This window comes from Cheilinus undulatus, linkage group 10, assembly GCF_018320785.1.
Source record: "Cheilinus undulatus linkage group 10, ASM1832078v1, whole genome shotgun sequence".
In the NCBI taxonomy this organism is placed as follows: Eukaryota; Metazoa; Chordata; class Actinopteri; order Labriformes; family Labridae; genus Cheilinus; species Cheilinus undulatus.
The window spans coordinates 35,561,306-35,587,139 of NC_054874.1; the positions used below are offsets into that span (position 1 = coordinate 35,561,306).

The 25,834-nt window shown below is 39.6% G+C and overlaps 1 protein-coding gene across 9 annotated transcripts in view; it reads left to right on the plus strand.

Annotated features, from left to right (window-relative positions):
• The window catches only part of si:dkey-237h12.3 (teneurin-3), a 305,241-nt gene that overhangs the window by 130,919 nt on the left and 148,488 nt on the right, over window positions 1-25,834 (plus strand). For all 9 annotated transcript variants that reach the window (XM_041797163.1, XM_041797159.1, XM_041797167.1 and 6 more), the window contains 2 exons: window positions 6,404-6,629; window positions 20,549-20,787. In XM_041797163.1, the coding sequence (XP_041653097.1) occupies window positions 6,404-6,629; window positions 20,549-20,787 (465 nt within the window). The remainder of the gene's footprint in view (window positions 1-6,403; window positions 6,630-20,548; window positions 20,788-25,834) is intronic.

Sequence of the window (25,834 nt, forward strand, 5' to 3'; positions counted from 1 at the left end):
ACAAAATGTGTAAGTTTCATAAGCTTTTATTGGACACAGATCTTATTTTCAGCAATGATCCAAAAACCCATTGAAGATCCCATGGGCTCACCACCTAGGGAACCCATGCAACGCTGACTTCAGGGTTTTGCCTGCAACATAAAGTCATCACTGCACCACTCCATTGTATCTTGGATTTCCATGAATTTGTCTCGTGAAAATGTTATGGTAGATAGACCTTTTTATAGTCCATTTAACAGTTTTTATAGTTTTTCTAGTCATGTTGGCTGCTCAGAGCTGTAGTGTTCATAAGTATTATGCCTCATTGCATACATTCTTATTCATTCACATTCTTAAAAGCCGATGTAGCCTTAGGAGCAAATTTGGTTAAAGCATCCTGCCCAAGGAAAAATTTAATGATGGTTCAGGAGCAGGGGATCAAACCCCAAACCTTCCAGCTGAGTGACAATTAACCATACCAACTCATATTAGAAAAGCTTTTTTTAAGTATTGGTAATAAAAGAAACATTTATTAATTTTATTTACAGCACCTCTGATTCTGTTGCAGTGCTCTGCATCTCTAAAGCTCCAAATCTTAGGTCTTAAAGTAGAAATACGTAGGATGTTGGTTTGATGTGCTTTGACACCCACCAAAAGTCTCTAAGTGCAACTGAACTGGTGTAAACCACACATAGTTCAGCTATGCCTCCACCTCTTTTGCTGGCCACACTCCAGATGACTTCCAAATCTTTCACAATTTTTAAAAAAATGTTAACCTAACAAGCCAGATACAAGCCAGCCCATTGCATGGGATATAGTTCATATCATTCTTCTGGGGAATCTCCCATACAAAATGAAGGGTAAACCTTTTCAGAATACTCTTGGAAGGTGATTGGATAAAATGTTCTGTCTGGCATATTCATTAAAGGCCAATCAGAGTTACAAGACAAGTGAGGTAGTAGGCATCCGCAGCTCTAGTAGTAACCCGAGCTCATCAGGCAGGTGTTGTCGTAGTTTATGAACAGGTAATCTATTTGGTGAATCACACTCAAGCTGGTCGAGACAAGGGTCAAAGTCATTGTGTCTGCAAAGAGAAGCTTTCAGTGTGGCTCTTTGCTCGCTTTGATAAAGAAATGTGGTCCAGCTCTGATAAAAGTGCCACTATACTATGGCTATATCTGAGCTAATTGCTACACCCACAGCAGCCATGGTATATAAACCAGCCTATAATAAGACTAAACCCCACCCATACCTATCACAAACTCATGCTTAAGTAGGTAAACATCTTCTCTATCATATTGGTTCTGTTGTTCTGTTGTTATTATGTCTATAGTCTGTACTTTGATTACTACACTGAAGAGGGTAATTATTTTAGGCAAGATAATTTGAAGATCAAAAATGAAAGAGAGAGTTTTTCTGGCATAAGATGGATTTATTCATGTGAATGCAAACCTGAGACATAACTTGGGTTGGATGAATATCTGCTCCAAGAACAGCTGCTAAACATGAGACAACAATGACAGTCTAATGTGACATCACCATCTGTTATGGATAATATCTGCAAGGATCTACACTCTGCCATTGGATTGCTGTTTTTGTGTATCTTCTTGTTTGGACATTGTCTGTCTTTATCTGTTCTAAGCTTCATCCATTACTTTCCTCCTTCATCTCTTACCCTCAGCCATTGAATCAAACAGTACTGAGATGAGATAACTGGCTATCCCTTTAGCTGGAGGTGTGTGAACTCATGCCATAAACCTGTGCATACTTTTTGAATGAGAAATGAGGCCTGCTGCCAAAGTTACATAGTACTGAAAGCAGGCTCTAACTGCCAGTGGGGTGGATGCCATTCTGCCTTTAGGAAGGTATACTACCAGTGTACTGTGAGATCAACTTGTACACTTGTACACTGCTTTTTTTTTTTTTTTTGGGGGGGGGGGGGGTTAAATGTTAGATATTGTTGCTTTAAAGCAGTTTGTTTTCAGAACTGTTTTAAGTGCTCCAGACTTTGGTTTTGGATCTTTAGCCTTCCTAAAAACACAAAGTGATTGGTTGTTTCATTGCATTGCTTCACAGAGAACCTAATGCAGCATCTCTGAGTGAAACCCTTATTTACACCCCAAAGCTTTGTGTTCTTTTGCAAGTGTGCATGCAGCAGGTTTAATTCAGTTCATGTTCATGCGGCTTTATGTTCCCTCGCTTCATTGTGGGATTATGCAGTCAGATTTGCTGCATGTCAAATCCTACGCCTTTGAAGGTTTTGCTGGGATTTTGCATTTTGAGAAAGTCATGCTCAGGATGTGCTTTCATCAAAAACACTGTTCATTCTTTTTTGCAGGTCAGCCTTCCTCATAGCATGTTGATTCTTTAGGAATTGATTCTGGATTGGCTCTAAAATCTTAACAGTAAAAGGAGTTTGGACTTTTTAAAACTCGCTCTATGCTTGATGCACTTTCTCATAAACTTGAATGCACCTGAACCATGTATATTTATAGTGTATACTATGCTGCATTTTTAAAAACCTTAGTGTGAGCAGAGGAACTGCAGAACAGTTTGCAATGTAAACAAGGGCAATAAAGATGTTGCCTTTCACTGCAGGCCAATAGATCAATATGGAGACATGAAGATAAATGGATAGAGACTGCACGATATGTGTCATGTATCTTTATTTGTTGTGCTTAATGGGAGGGCAGATTGTTTTCCAGTATTCAGAGTGGCACATGTGTGTGTGATGATAAGATGATATTTGTGCAGAGAAATAAGGACAGCTGTTTTGATATATTTTACGGGGGGGGATTAAGAGTTTCCTGCAGTAATATCAGATTAAAATGCATCCATTTTATTTCATTAGCCATTAAAACATTTATTTAGCCTCCATTAACCAGTGATATGTGGAAAACTACTACTGTAGCCATTGGACTTGGCCATTTTGGGTCTTTTTCTGCGACCAGAAGTGATCATGTTTTAACAACACAGTCGACAAACATTGCATAACTACTTAACAGGGCATTGTGTTAGCAACTTCTCAAACATAAGGGCAGCCATACTTAAACATGCAAAGTATTATCATCAATTTTACCTTAAATGGAGCCATAGATTACCAAATGAACAATGTGCTCTGTAGAATGGACAGGTGTTGAAAATTAGCACTTTGCTATAAACACTTAAAGCAGTGCATCTGGGAGCTGGGTATGATTAAATATCACAGCTTCAATGTTACTGTATGTCCATGTCAAATAAATGCTAAATAAAATAAATAAATAAATAGAATAAAGCTTGAAAAAAGCAAATAAAATGATAAACTCATTGGGGTAAAATGTACTGTGGAATAAGCTTATTGTTCTTACTTTGTTGCATACTAACACACTTAGTTTAGAGACCAGTGAAATTGTCCCCCACTGGCCTTTAGAACAAAAAAGAATATTTAAGAGATCTCATTTTCAAGTTCAACTATTGCTCTATCCTTTTAATAGCTATGTATAATGTGTAATTTCAGGGGCTACATCATCTGGATGGCGCATTTGAAGACCGAGTATGTCACAGTGATGGCTCAAATATCAAAATATGTGTTACCACAATAAGAACTTTCCCCAGGAGCTAGATAACTTTTAAAGGAACTCTGGGCTTTTTCAATCACAGGAACTAGCGTATAAACTTTGCCCTGGGGTTGAAACTCTTACCCTTGAAGAGCCTCTGCTCAGGGGGGAGGTATTTTCAGTTAGTTTTTATGTATTTTCAGGCAGTCAGTTTCAGAGCTGAAGCCTTTCAGAGCAGAGACAAAACATCTTTAACAACCTTAACTGAGTCCTCTTGCCCCGTTTAAATCAAGCTTTGGATAACCTGGATAACTGAAAACCTATGCAGACATTTAATGAGATTATATTGAGATGATGGAGGGCATGTCTGTCCCGTCTTCATCACATTGTATTGAAAATATGAATTAAAAAAAGTGTAAATAATTTTAAAAATCTAATTCATTTTGAATGTACGGATACAATCTCAGATAAAATCTTAGTAACATTTAGTCTCTTAAATAATAGATCCTTTTAGTAAATTATTATGATTGATATTAATAACCGTTATATTGATCTACTATGTCCTCCTGACACCTGCCTGTATCAGGATGCCTTATTTACATAATCTTCTCAGGAAATACAACAGTGGACCACAGGAAACCATTGCAGTCTTCTGAGAGAAGTTCCTGGGATTAGAATTTCTGGGCAATTTTGGTCCAAAAGGTGAACAAAGGATGCATCAGGTGCATAAGATTCATTACATGCCAATCCAAATGAATGGACTCTTAAGTGGCAAAGTAATGCATTTTCAATTGTATGTTATTGGTTTCAAAGTTGGAAGGAATGTCAAGTTTAAGTCTGAAGATTAAGTTCATGACGTGAGTTATGCTGGCTGTGTAGGTGTTGCAATTGCTAGGTGACTAGGTAATGCAGGGCAGTAGGAACAAGAATGTAGGGGTGGGGAAAGCTGGTGAAGCAAACAGGGAAACCTACATTTAAGACCAGCCTAAGCAGTTTGTGTATTCTATGTAGCTATAGTATCCATGAAATGGGCTTACACTTGCTTTTAGCATTTACATAGGAAATTCTATTAAGATACCTGGTTTTTCTTTGAACAGTTCTAATAAAATTGTCTTCCATTGACACTCCACCTACTCCATGCTGGATCACTTTCTGTTTTCCAGAACCCATCTGCTTCATTTCCCATCCCTGCACCCCTCATTGACATTGCACCGTTGCACTAACGTGCTGATATATGAAAAAAGCTTCCTCCGGAAAGTGGATTGGAGCTTGTGTCTGCTGCGGGCTCATACAGAGGAATGAGACCCAGAGGTGAAGTAAAACCAGCCAGTGTTGGTAGATAATCCACATTTCTATTAGCCTACTTAGCACATTTTCTAATAGGGCTCACAGTCTAGCCCAGGAGATGAGTGGGGTGTCTCGTATTCATTATCACCCAGTCATGGCAGCCTCAAACGTCAATATCGCAGTTGATTGCAGTTAATCCATGACTTGTCTTTGGATTCAGACTTGCCCTGGACAAGGCGGTGCAGGGTTTTGAGGGGATCATATTTGATTTGGTATGGTCAAAGTCAAATGAATAAATCTTAGATTCGCCCTCTGCATGAGGGCTCTGCACTATTTCACTTGTTCATTTTTCATTATAAAATATATTCTGTTAGTAAAACAATACATCCATGCAAAACTTTATCTCAGCAGCAGCTTTCTCTGCAATTAACTCAAGAAGATGAGTTTTACTCTTAGTAATACTTCCTATTACAACATTTTTTACATATACCAGTGTAGTCCTCCTTTGAATATGAGAGAAACAATCTTCACCCTTTCCAGGAGCCTTAAGGTTTCTGCCTCAAAGCACTGCAAATTATTTCCCAGCTCTGAATGGACTCAATGTTTCCTCTTTGCACTGTGGAAGTGAAGCTGAGGCTCATTTTCCTGCACTGAACAGCTCATTTAATGCACAGAGGAGAACAGTTAGAAGTGAAGGCACACAGACAAGGACAAAAACTGCATGGTCATTAAAATCTCTTTTCAAAACAATGACTAGGGTCCTTTCAATTAAATTACCCTGACCAGCAAGTAGTACAAAGCACATTTGATCTACAGAATAAAGTCCACAAGGTCTTTATGCTTGTCTTCGAAAGTAAAGGTTAAAGCCTGCCCCTGAAGCCTCCTCCAGACTTCGTAGGCTCCACATGCAGCTCCTTTAGGCTTTGTAAAAAATCATGCTGTCAATGCAAAAACAACAGCTCCTAAAAGACACTGCTTTCTCAATCTTCTCCAAGGCGAGGAAGACGATACTCATTTGGGGCTCATTGGAGCAAATCAGAATTGTCAGCACTGTGGGTTTTTACCTTTTAAACAGGGAAGATGGATAGATAATCACCACATGCCATTCTGGGGGCCAATTACACAGCTTTGTGTGAAATTGGAAAACCTGTTCTCTCAGAGCTCTAATGGATGTTCTGGTCATTAGTTATTTGAGAGTCTTCTCTGGCTGTAATCAAACGTGAAACATTGCGTTAAGCACCCATAAAGGAACAGCTGCCTCTCTAAGTGACCTTCTGTTTAAGAGAACCCAACTGTCAGCCGGGTGGCGTTTTGTGACAATTATTATGTGTGTGGTCATAAAAGGCACTCTTATTTTCCTTCTTTTTGCAGTGGTTGCATCTCATCTTAATGACTTGCTCGTGGTTGTATTTACTTTTCTGGGGCTGTTAGGTGCCTGTGTGCTGTCACATGTAACATGCAAGGCAGATGCATAATCCCCTCCATCTGCTGTCTCTTAACAACCCAGTCTGGGTTTCAATTCAGACTGAAAACCTAGTTATTCATTCTTTTTCAGTGTTTGATTCTTAAGTCTGATTTTTTTTTTTTCTGCTCCACTCCAGGTGACCATCTATCCACTCAGCCAGGCCCACCTCCTCTACCACCTGCACCGCCCCCGCACAAACAGCACCCCTCTATCACGTCCCTGAGCCGTAGCTCACTGGCCAATCAAAGGAGCCCGAGCCCACCCCCCACAGCCGGCCTGGCGGCCGACTTGCAGAGTACGGCGGAATGCGTCCAGCTGCAGGACAGCTGGGTCCTGGGCAGCAATGTGGCCCTGGAGAGCAGGTGAGTGACCCATGATGACCTACAATGCAGCTGGGAAATTAGGCTCCAGGTGCTTTTAAGAAGCCATTTCTCAATGACTTGGAAACCAGAATGAGGTGAAATAAATTAGCCTCTGTTTCAAAAGTTTATTTTAGCTCAAGCTACAGCACAGCTTTTGAAGTGTGCTTCCAGTGCTGCTATTTAATTAATGTTTAAAACATAATATGAAAGACAGAATTTCATTTTTTAAATTTATTTATTCATTTATTTTAAACATCTTAAAAGTAACAAAATAATCTAGGGCAGGAAGCAGGACTGAACGAGACCTCGAACTTTCATGAATGTCGGGGTTTGGTGCACGTTGGACTTGTGGCACAGCAACTAGATCCAGTCCTTCAGGACTTTTCTCACAGCCAACATGAAATGAGAGTACATTGCATTACAACCAACTAAAGTATGTCATAAAGATATTACTTGTTTTAAACAATTGGTTGCAACCTTTGTAAATGTACTGTATTTTCTCTAATGTGCCGACAATGTTCCTTAAAGTTGCATTGATTTATAAATGATATTATAAACGATTATATAAACGTAAAAATATTTTGACTTACACTGGACACTAAACCAAATTTCAAAATCCTTGAATCTGTCTTTTTTGTTTTCTCTCTTTAAACATTTCGTAGTGTGCGCCATTGAGCTTTAAGCAACGCCCACCCAAAAAATTTAGATCAATAATGTAGTTTCCACTCTAAGAATTTTCTTCATGTTTGGCTCTATTACCATTTTAACTCACTGACAAAAGTATTTCCTCTTCCTGTCATTGCGAACAAAAAATTGCCATGGCCACAGCATTGGATGAAACCACATGACCTTCATCATTTTGCAAGGTGAAAGTCTCTAAATATTTTACAGCAAATCAGAGTATGATTTGATCAACCACATATAAATTGTGGTTAATAATAAAGAAGCAGTAACTGTCTACATCCTCTTTCAAGGTAAATAATGGATCACCAAGGCAACAAAAAGAAAAAGTTGGGTTTTTTTTGGCCATGTAAGACGTCAAAGTTTGATAAGCCGCCCATGCCCTTTGAGTTTTGTACACAATTTTGATAACTTTTAACCCCCTAGGGCTCTTCCTATTTACACCAAATATAAATAGGATCGGATTGAAGCCCTTGGAGGAGAAAATCCTGGAAGGACCCCAGAAGACTGCAAGTTTGACCAATTATGTTACACAAATTAAAAATGGTGGACTTGCAGTTGACTTAGCAATATTGATCCAAGAGGCTTTTTTTTTTAGGTCCTGACATAATATATATGCCTACCAAATTTCAAAATTGTAGGTTGAATGTAGTTCAAGGGCTGATAAAAAAAAAAAAAAAATAGGCCCCGCCCACCAACTAAAGCCTTAATTCTTTTCAGCTTCTCACAGCTAAATTTACCACCAAATTTCATGGCTGTACATGCATGTTAAGCACCTGACAAACCTACTTCCTGTTTATTGGCAAATAAATAATCGCTGCAATTCTCAATCAATATTTTAATAGTATGCACTAATACTAGCAATAACGTATGCTAAAAGAGACAGAAAGTGAGTAAAAAGACCCTTATTATGTGTAGAACAACAAATGAACTTGCCTCTGTCGATTCTTGTTTTTACAACGTCACAATTCCAACCCTCCCTTATCTGGGCTAGGCAACATGACTTGAGATACTCTGGCAGAGTTACTTTAAATGTTATTTTTGGTTTATCATTTATTCATTATTCTATTTTTCTTAGAAATTTACTTTTCTTACGTTTAGTTTAGTTGTAAACCTATGGTCCACTTAAGAGCCTACAACAAATCAATTTTTTTTTTTTTTTTGGTATACAGTCTTCATTAACAATCTAAATGGACCAAAAAGAGACAACAGAAAAAAACTGTCAAGGCAGCTTTACAGCTCAGTTAATCTGTAGTCTGGACATGGAGGCATGAGCATCTCCTGCTCTGACCGCAGCTGAGAGGGACTGCTGCGCGAGGAGTGGGATGCCTGTCAGTGCTTTAGGACGGGGAAGGGCCCACGGCAGCAACCGCCGCTCACTGAGAGGCGCTACAATTATATATGTTTTCATGTCAGAGTCTTCAAAAGTCTCCAGTATCACCAAAAAAAGTCGCTAGATTTGTCGCTAGTCGCTTTTTAGAAAAGAGTCGCTGGGGGGGGGGTCTGAAAACTCACCAAATACAGTGACAAGGTCGCTAAGTTGGCAACACTGCAGGGGGGTACGGGTACAGTAACAACCAGCTCTCCACCTCGATGCGCTGTGACTGACGTCATGACTGACGGCCGTTCTCCCCAAATTACTTAGTTGGGCTTGGCCTGAATAGGTAGGGTCTGAATACATATGTAAATGTGATATTTCAGATTTTCATTTTGAATACTTTTCACCTCATCTTGATGGGGCACTGATTATAGATTGAGAGTAAATCATTTTAAACAATTGTATAATCAGGCTGCAACATAACAAACCTTTCTGAATGCACTGTATGCCTAACTTTACTCTTTAAATTATGCATATCTAGAAGGTTTATGAATAAATGAAGACTTTTTAGATTTAACCCCCTGCTCTTAGCTCCAGGATGGACTACTCTAGATGGCAGAAAGTTCTTGGAACTTGGCTAAACTTGTTAAAGAGATACAAACTTGAAATAAGTATCAACTACATTTGAAAATAAACAATTGTTTTCAACATCCCATCATTGTATTAATGTTTTTAGTGTTGCTCTTTAAAACATGAGTGGATAATAAAATTATTATTCACCCCAGGGTTTAAGATATTTAAATCTGCCTGATTTTTTTTGCCCTAATTTCATCAGAGAGAATAATCATTACTCAAATGGTGCAGGGCATAATCTAGTTCCTGCTGAGTTTAATAAACACGGTCATTGTGACTCCTTGGCTGTAAATAATATTGGAAATTGTTCAAATGTTTTTAGCTTTTCATATGCACCTTTAACTAAGGTTTGATTACTAAATTATACCTCCAGAATGAAGGAGTGCAGATGATCAGAGTGAAATATGTGACTACAAGAGAGCTTGTCAGTTTAATAAAAGAGACTGTACGTTAACAAGGAACTTGGTTGGCATATTGTGTGTTACATCGAAAAATGCTGTGCAAGATACCATTTTGTCATAGGAGCGTCTGCCAAGTTTTCCTCCTGAAACATCAGTTAGATCTCTCTTAATCAGTGGGCTCAGAATATCCTGGCTAATGAAGTGTGCTACATTGCGCTGTGACTCAGAAACAGCCTCCAGTAGATGATTGCATTCTTGCTTGATTCCTCCTCACCACCGTGGTCTCTTTCTAAAGGTTGCGCTGAATGTAAACTTTGAATTTTGTCTGTGGCAGCTTGCAGTAACAACCTCTTATGATATGACTGAATCAGTCGGGATACACAGTGACAGTTTCACTTTCTGGGGAAGATGCGGTGATTGAATACTAACCGTGCAGTGACCTTGAGCTGTCTTAGCCCATATCGACAAAACAATATGTGCACACCTATCATCAGATGAGGCATAAATCACTATCACCACAGTGGACTCTAAATCAAGTGCTTGTCAGTGGGTGGGAACAGAGGGCTGCTGCGAAACCAGTGAGGCCAAAAGGGAAGACCCGGTTCACCACATAATTGCACATGTCAAGAAAACCACCAGGTTGGGAAATGTAAACAGACGCTGCAGAGAGTATTTATTAGGTTCCCTTCAGGGGGTTTGGGCCCAGCAAAGTCCTGACATGTTGGTGGGGAAGTGGATTTCTTTTAAATTCTCACATTGATTTGATTTCTTATGCAGCACAGTAGATGGGCTTACATGTGCAGACGCTAAATTATTCCACACAAGAGGGTTGATTAGAAAAAAGTGTCAAATCAAAATGAGAACTTTATGATCTTGTTTAATATATTTCCTGTGACGTGACCCCCTTGAAAATAAAGCACTCATTCCGCAGCATTAGCTTGTTTTACAGCAATTAGCAGTAATGAATTATGTGTGTGTAACCTCCCATAAAAGTGTTGGTCTTCAAAGCACGAGCGCTAATTTGACTCGGGTAGCAACGAGCTTTCACTGTGAATAGCTTTCAGTGTTCTTTTAAATGAGTGAAGTGCAGCACTCAGTTGCTACTTCTGTAACTGCAGCTCATTATTACTTGGAGGGTGAATAAAGCCACTGATATCACTGTGATCCTACTATTAAAGATGTGTCATTTGATTTGCTGCCCTGTGAATTTCAGGTTGTCATTGTAAATAGTATGACATCTACTGCTTTCATTTTGAATGCAGACAGAAGAAGTCTGCCACTGTGCCTTGATATAGTAGTAGTAATAGTGTTGCCTTCATGCTAGCACAAGTCTGAACATAATACGTTTACAACATGGATATTATTAAGGCACAACTATCTCAACTTTGTAAAGCAAGCTAACAAGCGCTGAGTGAGGAAAGTGAAAGAAAATCAAGGAAATATTCCTTTCTGACACTACTGATGCCTATTCATCTACCTCTTTCTTTTTTTCCTCGCTCATCTCAATGCGAGTGACAGAGAGGAAGATAGGAACAAGGCAACATGGGAAAAAATTTCTCAACCACAATGCACCACATTGTGCTGCACTGCTCACATGCTGTTATGAAAGTAAAATAGGAGTCATTGTAATCAAGCTATGTCATGTGACAAGATGTTAATCTGGACTTTACAGATCAATGTTCCTACATCAAGTGTTATGGGATTGAACTGAAAATTACTGTATGAAAGTTGAATAAAACCACTGAAGTTAACTATGGTCCTAATGTCAAAGTCATGTAAGGATGCCAGGTTAGTTTATGGACACATTTAGATAAGATGGAGCTTATTGCTGGTATCCAGCCAAAACCTTGTATTTCCAGTTTTCATAGTTTTTTTTTTTTTTTTTTTTTTTGTGCTGTTTTGTTTTTTTAATAACTCATTGCTATTGGTCATTCGTTTCATTCTGTCAGTGGTTTTTAACAAATCTTAAAGCAATAAGAAGTGTTGTTGACTGTGACCATTCAGTGTTGACTTATTTGAAAAATACAGCTTTTTTAATTCCCATGAAAAGTGGTGATTTTGGACAGAGGAGGTTCTGGCCTGACATCAGCGATATGTAGCAGACCGTAATTAACAGCTCTTCAAACATGATGAAAAAATAAATCATGTTTATTGTTGTAATACATTCAAATGCAACATGCAACAAAGCCAGTGAGCCTATATTTGCAGAAAATATAAATTATTTTCGATGAATTCCAACTCGAAACTGCAAAACCTCAAATCTTATCAGGCAGGGTTTTTTTTGGACATTTTCTTATAAAAAAATGATATTGATTATTGCATACATACAAAAGTGCCATAAATGGGTACTGTTGCACACTGGTACCGATTCGCAGTTACAGGGCATTGGTACTGTTTCGGTTCAAATGTGAATGGTGCCCATCCCTACCAGTACCAACACCTGCATTTTCAGCAGTATCGGATGTATTTCTGATACTGGTATCGGAATTGGATCAACTCTAATCAACAAGTAAGCTGCACAAAACATGAATGAGCTATGGCAAAAGAATGGCAGTTTTCACCAGCACTTAATGCTTCATTATGTCTTTGATGTGACATCCAGCGTTTCCACAGCATCAATAAACAAGCTGTGTATGATAATTATAAAAATCTAAATTTTCTCTGGCTTTCAAAACTGTTGGAAATATTTGAGATAATGTAAGTGCCAAACTAGAAATTAATTATTATTTTTGATGTGTATAAACGGGGCTTGTTTGCCTTTATTTGGAAGGGACAGCTGAAGAGAGGCAGGAAATATGGGGAGAGAGAGTTGGGAAAGACATGCACCATGACCAGGATTTAACCCTTCAACCAGTGTATTAAGGAATTAAGCCTCTATATACGGGTGCCTGCTCTACCAGCTGAGGTGAGCCGAGGCCCTTATGCATTGAACTTTAAAAAAATGTGGAATAATTTAAAGCATTTTTAATTAATTTAATGCCAAATACACAAAATCTCAAAAATTATCTTGTGTTTGGTACAATTTCTTTTCAAAAGTATGCTGCACTGGTGACAGGTTATAAACGTCATCACCCCCTCCCATTCATTCTTGGCAAATTTTACTTGATATTTTTTCACTTTTTGTTGGGCGGTATTAACACATGCAGCTCACAGAAAGATTTCTAAATTAAATCAACATCTTGTTTCAATAACCTGAATCTTGAAAAAAGATTTTTAACCTGTATTTGTTTGTTACACATGGAGTGTATTAACTGTATTAGGATTTTTTGACTCGATCAATGGATTTAATGGCTATTTTTTTTAGTTTATGTTGTGAAATGGAGCATCACTGAACTCCAAGAGTCATGATCAGAGTTAGACAACAGATCAAGCATCATTCCCTTCACAGGTCTCTTCACCACAAGCATTGCTTCTTTGACACATCAGATAGTTCAGTGAAAATCCTCCTTCAGCTTTTTTTCTGCTTTATTGCTTACCAAGTCCACTCCATTCAAAGGGCTCAATTAGTCGGCAACGGAGCAGCGATGCCACTTGCTGTTCGTTGCTGTTCTCAAGTGCCGCGGAGACATTCAGATCTTTAGTGTGTGGAGTGCTTTTAATAAACCCCCTCAGGTTTCCCTCACTTGGCTTCACTGAAACACACTTTATGATATTTTCAATTAGAAATATCCCATTGAATTTCATTGTAATATGAATTGCCATGGCCCTTAAGAGACTGATACACATATACAGTAATTATTCTAGAGGACTATTTAATCCTTTGTTTAAAATAGACCACATTAGAAAGTGTGAAATTGATACTTTCACAGCAAAGCTATATGCTCTATAAGTGCACCAGTGGATCAGATACAGGTAGACGTGTCCTCTTACATATGTATGTCCTTTAGAGCCCACTTCAGCATTTTTTTTCACTTAAATTCAATGAGATTCAGGTAGAACAGGCATTATGACATTTCAAAATGGGTCTTTTGAAGGCCTTGTGCAGCCACACGTAGCAGTTATAAATGTTCTGTCAATCCTCATTGGATTTGCGTGTCAAGGGAGTCCTTTGCAGAAATGAAATTATGCCTCTGCTCCAAAATCATCATGTGCCGCGGTGTCCCTCAGACAGTGCACTTTCCTGATGGTAGATGTGATGTGATGTGTTGGGATTGCTCTCAGGGGTGAAAAAAGAATAGCAGAAGTATTCCAAGCAGGGCTCGGATGTTGTGAATGTGCGAGTGCGTAGTTGCTTATGTGGGATGCACATGTAAATCATGAGTCAGACAGTCATGCTTCACATCAGAGGAAGAAAATTGAACTTTTTTTTTTTCTGTACAGCGGCCACGGTGTCAGGATCGCACCAGGACTGATTAGTCATGTGTAAGAAAGCAGCCAGCTAGCCTTTTGGAACAGAAAGAAGCTGCAGCGAGCGTTTGGTTACCTGCCAAAGAGGATGGCGGTGTAGACAAAGTGGTAATCCTCAAGACGTTTTTTTTTTTTTCTTTTGCTCGTGTGTTTTCCTTTTCATTTATTTTGCCAACATCTTGAGTGCCAAGCACACATTTCTGTGGTGATTCCAGAGTTCTGCAGTATTTTCCTCTCATTTAAAGGCTACTGTATAAGCTGCTGCTGCTGCTGCTGCTGGCAGCGTTCAGTGCATCTGTTCCAGATGATTATTGGCAGCTAATGTAAAGGCATTCCTGATCAAGGGATGGATAGTGAAGAATATTCTAAATAGAGCAAGTCCTGAAACATTTTAGTAGCTCAAATACACCATCGTTTAATGTAGTGGAACATTTCCTCATCACATTCGTCTCTGAAGATTAAGCTGCAGAATAACTGTCTCAGAGTTTGCCTCCAAAGATCATCCTTAATGTATGTACATAAGAGCTGAGCTCAAACCTAATCAAACTTGTTAAATGTAGTCAATTCAGTGAGCAAACGATCTAAGCACTCTCAAGATGGTACCATGCTGGTTTCTGTGGGCATGAAAACTTGCCTGAAATACCATCACATGGGAGCTACCAGAATAGCACCTGCTAGCGAGCGCCCCACTGAGAGGGCAGGTGGTGAGCTGGGAGTGAGCGATGTGGACGGCGCTAAGTGTACAAAAGAAGAGTCAATGAAATACCTGCCTCATCTGTAGTCCTTTTTCAACCATGGATTAAAGAAGTCTGATTATTCCAGCTCTCACCTTGAAATGCTCATGCTAATGCAGAATGGCGGCTAATAGACAGATTACATATTCTGAGGGCGCCGATTTGCATTGTTTCTAGTGTGCTCTCTCACCCCTCCAGCTGGAGCTTAGCCGTAGACAAATCCACCCACTCCCTGTTTAGTCTTTTGTCCTCTGTGAGGATGTTTTCAAATGTCATCCTGATGACAAGCAATGTAGTGAGAGCAGAGGAGAGCAGGCTTCTGCTGCTTTTGTGTAACATGCTTCTCAATGGGACAGACAGGCGTGCACGCAGACACACTGCGATCACGCCGACACACAAGCCATTCATTTGCTGTTTTGCTCTCCGTCTCACACTCTCTTGATTGTCTCTCTTCCTTCTCTCTCTCTCAGCACACCACATTGCTATCACTGGGGCTGACTGGATTAGCATAGTAATGTGCCTTGTTGCATCACACTGGCTGTAATCAATTACAGCCGGTCATCCACTGTGTATAGCTGCAGACATTTACACTGGTCTGCTGTTTGTTAATCATGTCCAACAGCATTTCATCTTTAGACCCCTTCAGTCTGCTCTTTAGAGAGGAAAAAAAAGCCGACATGAAAAACATCAGCAGCAGGATTACTTTAAATGCTGAGCGAAAATAAATGTCCAGCGTAGAGATTTGTCTCGGTGACTCCAGTTCACACAGACGCTGACAACTTTCAGTTTTACTTTGTCATTCAAAGCAAAGGGTATTTAAATGACAGGGATGCAGCTGAGCTTCTTGTATTCTGACACCCACGTTGAGCCATATGTCTCTGGTAATTATGTGCATTCAGATCATTCCATCAACTAGGCTGTACCAATAAACACCTGTCATTCTATGTGTGTTATATTTCAAACTTGATTAATGCAGCCTTTTAATTATGTTGAAGAGCACTTTGAGATCTAAAGTTGCTTCTGAAGGTCTTTCAGAACTGTGAGCCTTCTGCATCTGGAGGTCTGACTGAAAACTTGATTTTATGAGTCAATCATGGCCAATATAACTTTTCTTTTTTGACAAAATACAATTATGAAAAAAACCCTTATTAATGTCAAAGTGAAAACAGATTTGTACATATAAATGTAAATTAAACAAAAATATTTAAGTTAAAATGAGTGCATAAATATTCACTCTATTCAAAGTGGCTGACCTAATTTAACAGAGAATCAGTCATTTTGTGCTAGTAGTCTCGCCATTAGGGGAATGGGGATCACCCAAATGCAGTAAATGTGTCTGAAGTGATTGTAATATAAAGACACCTGTGTCTGGAGGGTCCAGTAATTTGTTGATCAGTATTTCTAGCTACCGTTGCACCATAAAGACTAAAGATCACTCCAAAAAACTCAGAGAAAAGGTAATTAAAAAGTATAAGTCAGGGGATGGATACAAAAAAATTCCAAGGCCCTGAATACCCCCAGGGTTAATTTTAATGCTTCATCAAGAAACGGAAGGAATATGGCACATGTGTAAATCTGCCTAGCAGGTTGTTCTCACAAACTGAGTGATCGTGCAAGAAGGAGGCTAGTAAGAGAGGCCACCAAGGCATCTGTGACTAGGATGAGAGAGACTCTGCATACCTGGGTTCTTCAAGCTTTATAGGAGAGTGAAAAAGAGAAAGCCACTGTTAAATAAAACTCATTTAATCTTAGTTAGAGAATCTCAACTCAAAAGGCATATAGAAGACTTCAGTAGGAAGAACGTTATTTGGTCTGATGAGACCAAAATGGTGCTTTTGGGCCACCAGACAAGGCGGTGTGTTTGGCAGACTCCAAACACTGCGCATCACCACAAACACATTATACCTACTGTGATGCACGGTGGTGGCAGCATCATGCTGTGGGGATGCTTCTCTGCTGCTGGCCCTGGAAGGCTTGTATAGGTAGATGGTAAAATGAATGCAGCAAAATATAGGAAAATCCTGGAGGACAATCTTATTCAGTCTGCAAGAGAACTGCGGCTTTGTAAACAAACGTTTTAATAAGAAGGATTTGTTTCCAGGGAAAACTGAAAACATAAACTATGAAAATAATAATATCTCAGTTCATCATGCCCTGATGAATAAAGACAAAATGATAACAGCAGCAAATGGCAGCACTCCTTTGCCTGACTATCTGCTCCATCTCAAGGTTTGATTTATTAAGCATATCACTAATCTTCTTCAAGGACCAAAGCTCCTAAAGTTTGGCAGTTTGGTTCAGTTTGCTGACGTTTGTGTCTTGATGTGGAGATGAGCCATCACATCTCCCCTCTACAGTGCACTGAGCATTGTTCTTATCCTGACTAGGGCAGATCCAGTGGTGCCCAGTGCTCCCCTAAATTATTACTGCACACCCCCAATCACCCAAAAATCCTAACAGTGATAAGCTTTGATTGATCATATTTGCCTTGTCCACAGTTTATGGAAATTAAGGGCCTTGTGATGAATGGAAATGATAAAGTATCTTTTTTCTTGAAGCACAAACAATTACTGAGAATATCATAGCCTTGTGTGATTGTTTTCACTATTGAATACACTAAAAGTGATCTACAAGTATTCAGACCCCTTCACAGTTTACAATTTTGCTATGTTTCAGCCTGATGCTACAATTTTTTGAATTAAATGTTTTCATTAATCTACACTCAGTACCCCAAAATTCAAACAGAGTTTTAGAAACTTTGGCAAATGTATTGAAAATAAAAAAAACTTTAATATCACATTGGCATAAATATTCAGACCCTTTACTCACTACTTAGTTGAAGCACCTTTGGCTGCAATTACAGCCTCGAGTCTTTTTGAATATGATACAACATGCTTGCATTGTAAAACAAAACACTGACCTGCTTATGGACTGCAGATGTAGCTTTACGCTAACTCTGGTACTGTGGTACTATCAAATGTCTTCAGTGATATATAATATTGTACATTGTCCCTTCACAGATACAAAAGTCAGATATATGTGGGCCCTCATGCCTTAATTGATAAGACAAGGGATAGAATTGAAAAATGGGGAGAGAGGGTAGAAAATGAACTACAGGTCAGATTTAAAACCAGGCTTCCCACTTCCCGCTTCCCATTGGCTGTAGGTTTTCAATATTAAAGGTTGTGGCTTTAGTCAAACTTCTTTTAAACCCCCTCTGCTCATGTGAAACAATGAAGTTACAGGAAGAGGTCTTAATGTCAAACTGTATTTATAGTGTATTTCAGTGATTTTCAAGTTATTGTCAACTGATTTTACACTATCAGCCTCTTTGTCACTAGTGGACAATCCCTCCCTGCAGTCAAAGCAAATGCTGGCTCAAAGGACATCAGTGTTGGTTTCAATTTTGTAAACATGAGGCAATATCCATTTTTACCCACAGTCTTAAGATTACATGTAATTCATACAAAGGTTTGAAAACATGAAATACTGCTTCCTTTGCAATGGTAATAGCCGTGCTGGATCTGAGGTCCTAATTTGAATATAAACTATGCTCACATAATCTGTGCAACTAATATGTTGTCACCACCTTCAAATAGAGGACATTTCCCTCCCCACACATGCAAATTTACACAGCCATGTCCCTTTCTGTCTGCCTCATCAGATTGCATCTACTTACACTTAACTCCCCAGATAGTGCTGTCTATTTGCCTGTGTGTCTGACGACACGTCTGCCGCCTCCGACGTTGTGCAAGTTTTGACCTCAATTCATACCCAACTGTGTATTACACAGTCTGTCGCAGCTGCAGCACAGATCGTTCCAGATTGAAAAATCTGTATTTCTCCAGGTTGTAGATGAAGAAAACATTGTCATTCGAGCAGTGACACTCTGTAACCTTTAAATGGAAACCCTGACTGTCAATGACCACACGTGTCAATCGCAGCAGCATTGTGGAGCCAGACGATCCAAATCTGACATTTGTTCTTTCAAGAATTGATCAGAGGAGGTTTCAGCACAAAGATATCCTCATGGGAGAGAGGGAGCGGCTGAAATATCAGCGGCAGGGATGAAATATGAGTGATGCATGCTGGTGTAGGTTATAAGTTGTCCTTTGTAAAAAAAAAAAAATCTGTTAGATTTTACCGACTTCAGATCTCAGAAACAACATCCAGTCCAGTTAAATGAAGATTACGGTTAATGACATGGTTAAAGGTGCACTAACAGCGTCCCTGGAGTGTGTTCACCCACCGTTCCAATCAAATAATCAGGAACACTCTGATTACAAAGTGTCACTACATGGATTTTCAGTCTTAAACGGCTCAGCTTCAGATTATGAGCCCAATTAGCTGTTTTCAAGCTCCTTTTTGACCCGATCTGCTGTCGGGTTTAAAAAAAGCCTTACTAAACTTACACGGCCACTTCACAGATGCTGCACAAATAATTGATGAGAAAATACCTCTCTATTAGTTTACTGGTGAGTTTGAATTAACTGTTACCATGGCAACTTGCTCCTCCAGGGATATAGTCTATAGATTATAAGACACTGTCAGACGTAAGAAAATGTAGCATGAGTTTGGATAGGAGCACTGCGCTCCTTCAACTCTACTACATGTAACTCCTTCAGGATCTTAGGCACACGTTTGTGTTTGTTTTCAACTATTAAATCAGCTATAGTGGCATTCTTTATTTCACACTAGATTTCTTCCTTTAAACATTCCTATTTCGTCTTTTTCTGATAAACTGGGCTGAATTTCTTCTACATTTTAAGAAGAGCATGTGAGTAAAACTCGAATAGGAAGTAAATTTGATGCACTCCCCCACTTTATGCAGCCCATGTTGAGCTGCTCTTGCATAAAGTACTTAACCCCCAACTGTTTTAGTTGAAGAGATATTACTGTGGAGGTGCTGGGGAGATGCTCTTAGGTGTGATTTTGTCTGTAACAATGAGTGTAAAGTGGAGTATACATGCCGAGAAACCCTCAGCTGAATAAGCCTTTTATTGGTTTTATTAATTAGCAAAGGTCAACATTTACGATCAATCATTTTCTTAACTCCTCATGTAATCTTGAGAGGACTTAAATGTTTTGATTTATAGTTATGAAATGAAGAGTAGAGTAAATTTACTACAGAATCCTAAATATTCCTGGACATTTTCATTATTTTTTTTTTTTTTTTCATAAATTGACAAATTCCGAAGGTTGTGTATCCTGAGAGCAATGCTGATGCATGGTCAGTCTGTTCAATTTCCCTGGCTGTCCCCGTAAGCCTGCAGGCATTTGGGTATTAATCTCTAAGTAGTGGCAAGAGTTGCAACCAGGCTTAATTCATTTACTTAAGAGCTTTTCACATGGGGTTTAAAAGTTAATAGGACGATCACTCCGTAGTGCATTTGATTAAAGCCTCTTAATTACCCCAGGTATAATGGGCTATTAGCAAAGGCCCCGATGTAAAAGGGCAACTGGGAGATGATTGTTTTTATGAGATTCTTTTTGTTCACTTCCTCCAATGTCAGGATTATGGAGTTTAATCCTGTTGCTTTTGCAGATGGATACACATGGGAGTTACTAGTATTGGAGGCTATATATATATTGTTTTTTTTAATGTTTTAGCAGTTTGAATTTATTTGGAGTTGCATTCATTAGAAAGAGCAGATTGGGGACGGTAATCATGACCAACTTAAGACCATTTTGACTGGCTGGAAAGACTGGCTCCTGCAGTAAGCTTTAGAAAGATCATATATTTAACTTTTTGATGCTTAACATATACTTGAACCTTTCCTTCTCATTCCTGTCTCCTTTCTGCAGGCACTTTCTTTTTAAAACGGGCACAGGAACGACACCTTTCTTCGGCGCAGCAGCCCCTGGTTACACAATGGCGACGGGGACGGTTTACTCGACGCCAGCGCGCCCCTTGCCCAGAAACAGCCTGTCCAGGGGGGCTTTCAAGTTCAAGAAGTCCCCTAAACATTGCTCCTGGAAGTGCACCGCCTTGATTGCTGTGGGGATCGCTGTGGTTCTGTCCATCATCCTCTGCTACTGCATAGGTAAGACTCGGAATGCGAAAATACAGTTTTACATCAGGTTTTACACAAGGAGGATTTTCATTGAGGATCTGTTCTCAAATCATAAACACAGCAAAAATACACCATTAGAAAACAGAGCATGGCAGATTTTGTGGCATTAATATAATCCTTTTGGATTATGAGAGAGCAGATAATCACTTTGTTCTTTTTACTCCTCTAAGGAGAAAAATAACTATAAATCATAACATTCAAGAGGTTTGCTTTGATACTGGAAAGGTTTCCTTCATACCTTTTCACCTGCTGACACATTTTTTTGCATTTCTGCCAGAGTTACTGGACTGAATGAAAGAGGCATGTGCCTATTCATCACTTCCAGTCATGTGACCACAGAACACAATGTGGCACTGCTACTCTGGCATCTTTATACTCTTGTATTTTAACTCTCCATCTCTTACGGCAGTGCTTCAAATACCTGATAAATGCTGAAAAACTCAGAAATTAATTTGAACTTCAAGAGTTTCTCACTTTGGACCGTTATACAGTACAGCATAGGAAACTATTTAAACCATCAAAACCAGTCCAAGCCAGAACTTCCCTACAGTACTGACAGTAATGGAGAATTTTTGTCATTACCAAAATTTTCTGGATGAAAGTCTATGAAAGTATGGACAGCTGTATGCATTACATTTTTGTGTCTTGTTCAATAAGCCTTCTCCTTGGGCTGTGGGGAGCAAGAAACTCTTCAGCAAACATACGCTCATCGGCCACTTTATTAGGTACACCTTGCTAGTACTTGGTTGGACCCCTTTTTGCCTTCAGAGCTGTCTCAATTGTCCATGACTTAGTTTCAACCCTAGGGATGGTTGTGGGTGAAAATCCCAGTAGATCAGCAGTTTCTGAAATACTCAGACCAGCCCAACAACCATGCCATGGGAAAGTCACTTAAATTCCCTTTCTTCCTCATTCTGATGCTTGGTTTGAACTTCAGCAAGTCATTTTGACCATGGTTACATGCCTAAATGCACTAAGTTGCTGTCATGCGATTGGCTGAAAAGCTTTTTGTGTCAACAAGGAATTGAACAGGTGTAACTAATAAAGTGGCCCATTAGTGTACAGTCCCTGACAAAAGTCTTGTCCCATAAGGACATAGTAAGTTAAAATGGCATATAACTTTATTTCTAATCAATTGGTTGTTACAATAAAAGTTTCATTTTAATGTCAAAGGCTTTCACATTAATAACTGGGTGCCAAACAAAACTGTCAAAAAGTATCCTGATATTCACAGCTTGGTAAAGCCCATAACAACTGTTTTTGCAAGGACAAAAGTCTTGTCCTGTCTTTAAATGATTCAACCAATCACAGATTAGAGCTTCACCTGTGACAAATACTGTAATTAACACATTCCCAGGTGTGTATTAAAAGAACCCCAGCACACCAGTCCTTCATGTGAAGTGTAACCTGACCTCTGACAACATGCCAAAGATTCAACCACAGACCAAAGTGATGATCATCAAGAACCTGAAGACCAGGTCTGCTGCTGAGGTGGCAGACATCTTTAATGTATCCAAACGTCAAGTGTAAAGGATAAGACAAAGATTTGAAGAAACTTGGGATGTTCGTGACAAGCCCAGGTCAGGCAGACCCCGCAAGACAACTGTTTGAGGGGACCGTTTGTTGCTTCGACAGTCCAGGGCCAGCCCATTTTCAACTGCAGCCGAGCAACATGTGAATTTCTCACCAGCAACCCCTGTATCTACAGATTAGTTTGTTGAATTCTCTCACGCAGTGGTGTCCATGGCTGAATTAGTGCTCAAAAACCAGCATTAGACAGAAGACAACAAAAAAAATTGTGTTGCATTTGCCAAGGCCCACAGCTTGCAGAAAGGATGGACAGTGGAAAAGTGGCAGAAGGTTGATTTTTTCTGATGAATCATCCATTGAACTGCATCCCAATCGACGCAAATGCTGTAGAAGACCTGTTGGAACCCTCGTGGACCCAAGATTCACCCAGAAAACACTCAAGTTTGGTGGAGGAAAAATCATGGTTTGGGGTTACATCTAGTATGGGGGTGTGCGAGAGATCTGCAGGGTGGATGGCAAAATCAACAGCCTGAAGTATCAAGAAATTCTTGCTGCCCATTACATTCCAAACCACAGGAGGGAGCAAATTCTGCAGCAGGATGGCGCTCCTTCTCACACTTCAGCATCCACGTAGAAGTTCCTGAAAGCAAAGAAGGTCAAGGTGCTCCAGGATTGGCCAGCCCAGTCACCAGACATGAACATTATTGAGCATATCTGGGGTAAAATGAAGGAGGAGGCTTGGAAGATGAAACCGAAGAATCTTGATGAACTCTGGGAGTCCTGCAAGACAGCTTTCTTTGCCATTCCAGATGACTTCATCACTAAGTTATCTGAGTCATTGCCGAGCCGTATGGATGCAGTCCTCCAAGCTCATGGGAGTCACACAAGATATTAATTGTTTTTTGCAAGGCATCATGACTTTATGTTCTGATATTATTGTATCATGTTTGTGTATTCAAAATAAAGTACATGTTTAATTTCTACATTACTTTTGTATGTGACAAGACTTTTGTCCAAGTGAAATCTGACCCTTCTTTCCTACTTAAATGATAAAATTCAATGAATGATACAAAACTTTATTTTGATATAATAGGCATTATCTAGAGGGCTTTGCCTTTCATATAAGCCATTTCTGATTTCAATTGATCAATTACAAGTCAAGTTGTAATCTGTTGTTCCTACAACTTGGATAAGGGGCAAGACTTTTGTCAGGGACTGTAGGTGAGTGCATACTAGCAAGCAGTAGCTATTTTAGGACACATAATATCAGGATCACTGTCAGCTGTAAGTCAGTGTTCTGGTAATGTTCGTTTAAAGGCGGTTGTATTTAATCATTTTAACACGATATTTGATGGCAGGATTAGGAGAAGTCTGTTCAGCTCTACTGGAACAAGAACGTCTTTGTCTTGGTAATTACAATTTAAAAAATAAAAATGCCTCACACATGTAGGTGGCAACTGAGACTATCTACAGCAGGAATATCAGTAGGGGCATTTCCATGAGTGTGTGCTATCACTTGAAGCAATAAATTTAGACACAGTGTTGTTTTCAGTTAATGTTAATGTGCATATTGAACTGTTCTAAAGGGAAGTCACAGTCTGTAAACCTAAATTCAGAGTTTTCATTTTTACAAAGCTGACTCTCTTTAACCCGGCTATGTCACCATGGTACCTTATTCTAAACTTGTAATCTGATTGGTACCAGGTTATGATCAGAGCGAAGGTGAGATCTGTGTGTTAGGGTCTTCTGAGCCTAAGTGGAGCTTTAGATTTTGTCATGCTTGCTTACACAAAGACAGCCTGGGTATGTGGAGCTCAGTAGTAAACATGTCTGGATTTTCTTCCCTCATACTGTGATTTGCTCACAGCCAGTGCTTAACAGAAACCCTTAAAACCCATTTTTATGAAAATCTACCTAGCCTTAACATAAGGCCTAAAGTTTATTTATTCACTTTAATTGGGTTGTTTAGAAAGATAGAATATTACACAGTGAAAGTGTGATTTCAAACCCTCACAAAGCAGCTGCTAATGCCTTTGTTTTGGTTTGATTGTTAGACACTGTTGCTTTAACCCCTATGCTGTCCCCAACTCTTCATCTGTACAGTCTCAACATACTTACCTTCATCAGTTCAAGGCCAAACTGCCACTACAGCTGTCCTTTAAGCTTGAACTCATCTACACCAACTCCATGGTGGGAATTGAAAGGGAAAAAAATCCCCTCTTTTCCACCTCAACTTGGTCCACTTAGAAGCTTTAGTCCCTGATCGTGTCTGGAGGCAGTTCAGGAGGTGAAAACCTAATCTGTAAACTGCTCACATTAGCAGATATTTCAGACTGACCATCTGCACCAGCTGAAGGGCTTAAACCAGAACTTTTCCCTTGATACTCTTGATGGGATATTCAGACCTAAATATCTGAGCCTGGCATGGGGATATTTATTCTTGGGGATTACATGTAAATCTTTGTGCAGGGCTGATTTTATCCAAGTCAACAGTGTTATAAGCTGAAAAAGTGGAACATCTACATCTCAGTGCTGAAACAATCAGCTGTCTAGCCTGACAAAAATTAACCATACACTGAGACTTTGGCTTAAATACTGCCACTGAATACTTGTTATTGTAAGATTTGGAGGTGCAGCAAAAACTGTCAGCCCTACACATGAAAACTGGTAGTTTTTATGCCAGAAGCGACACATTTCTTTCACTTCTAGGGAGAAAAAACACAACTCCATTATCTGCGGTGGCATTAGACAATCTTTAGACATGTCATTCGGTCAAATGGAACCAATGACAGACAAGCTGTCGAGCGTGAATGAAGGCGACATGCCTCTTAATCTGCGTGGAGTTTTGATCTCTGCTAGGAGTATTTCTATTTCACTGCCTTTTTCCTTTTTACAGGAATTGCAGATGTCCTGATATGATTCAGTGGTGTCTGTCTGGCTAAGCTCACAGTCAGATATGCAGACAAGGCCCCACTACGGTTTCCAATGAGATATTCCTGCCCGTTTCCCTCTGACAGGGGGCTGTGCATCATCCCCACACTTCTGATCCCTGGTTCACAGAATGACAGACAAATTATGTCCTTGGGGTTTCTTACTCAAACACAGACAGGGAGAGGGTTCAAATGGCCAGCACAGATGGCAACGTCAAAATGAAACGTAAGTTGAGTATGTGAACTCTTCTTACAAAAGGAAACGGACATAAACACTTGAACTTTAAAGAAGACCTTGGTCCACAAAGCTCTTTGTTGTACAAGAACCCAAACTCGCTCATTCTGTCAAACAGGAAATGCTTTTATCTCGGTCAGGAAGATAAACTAATGCCCACCCTCCTCCCCCATCCTCTCCTTTGGGCATTATTTCCTTTGAGAAGGTTTTTTACAGCATGTGTCAAAGCTGACTTCTTGCTAACCTTTCGAATCTTGACCACAGCAATAAACCCGTTACAGATTCATCTCTGCTCATGCCCTCTCCTGTCAACCAAGCCCTT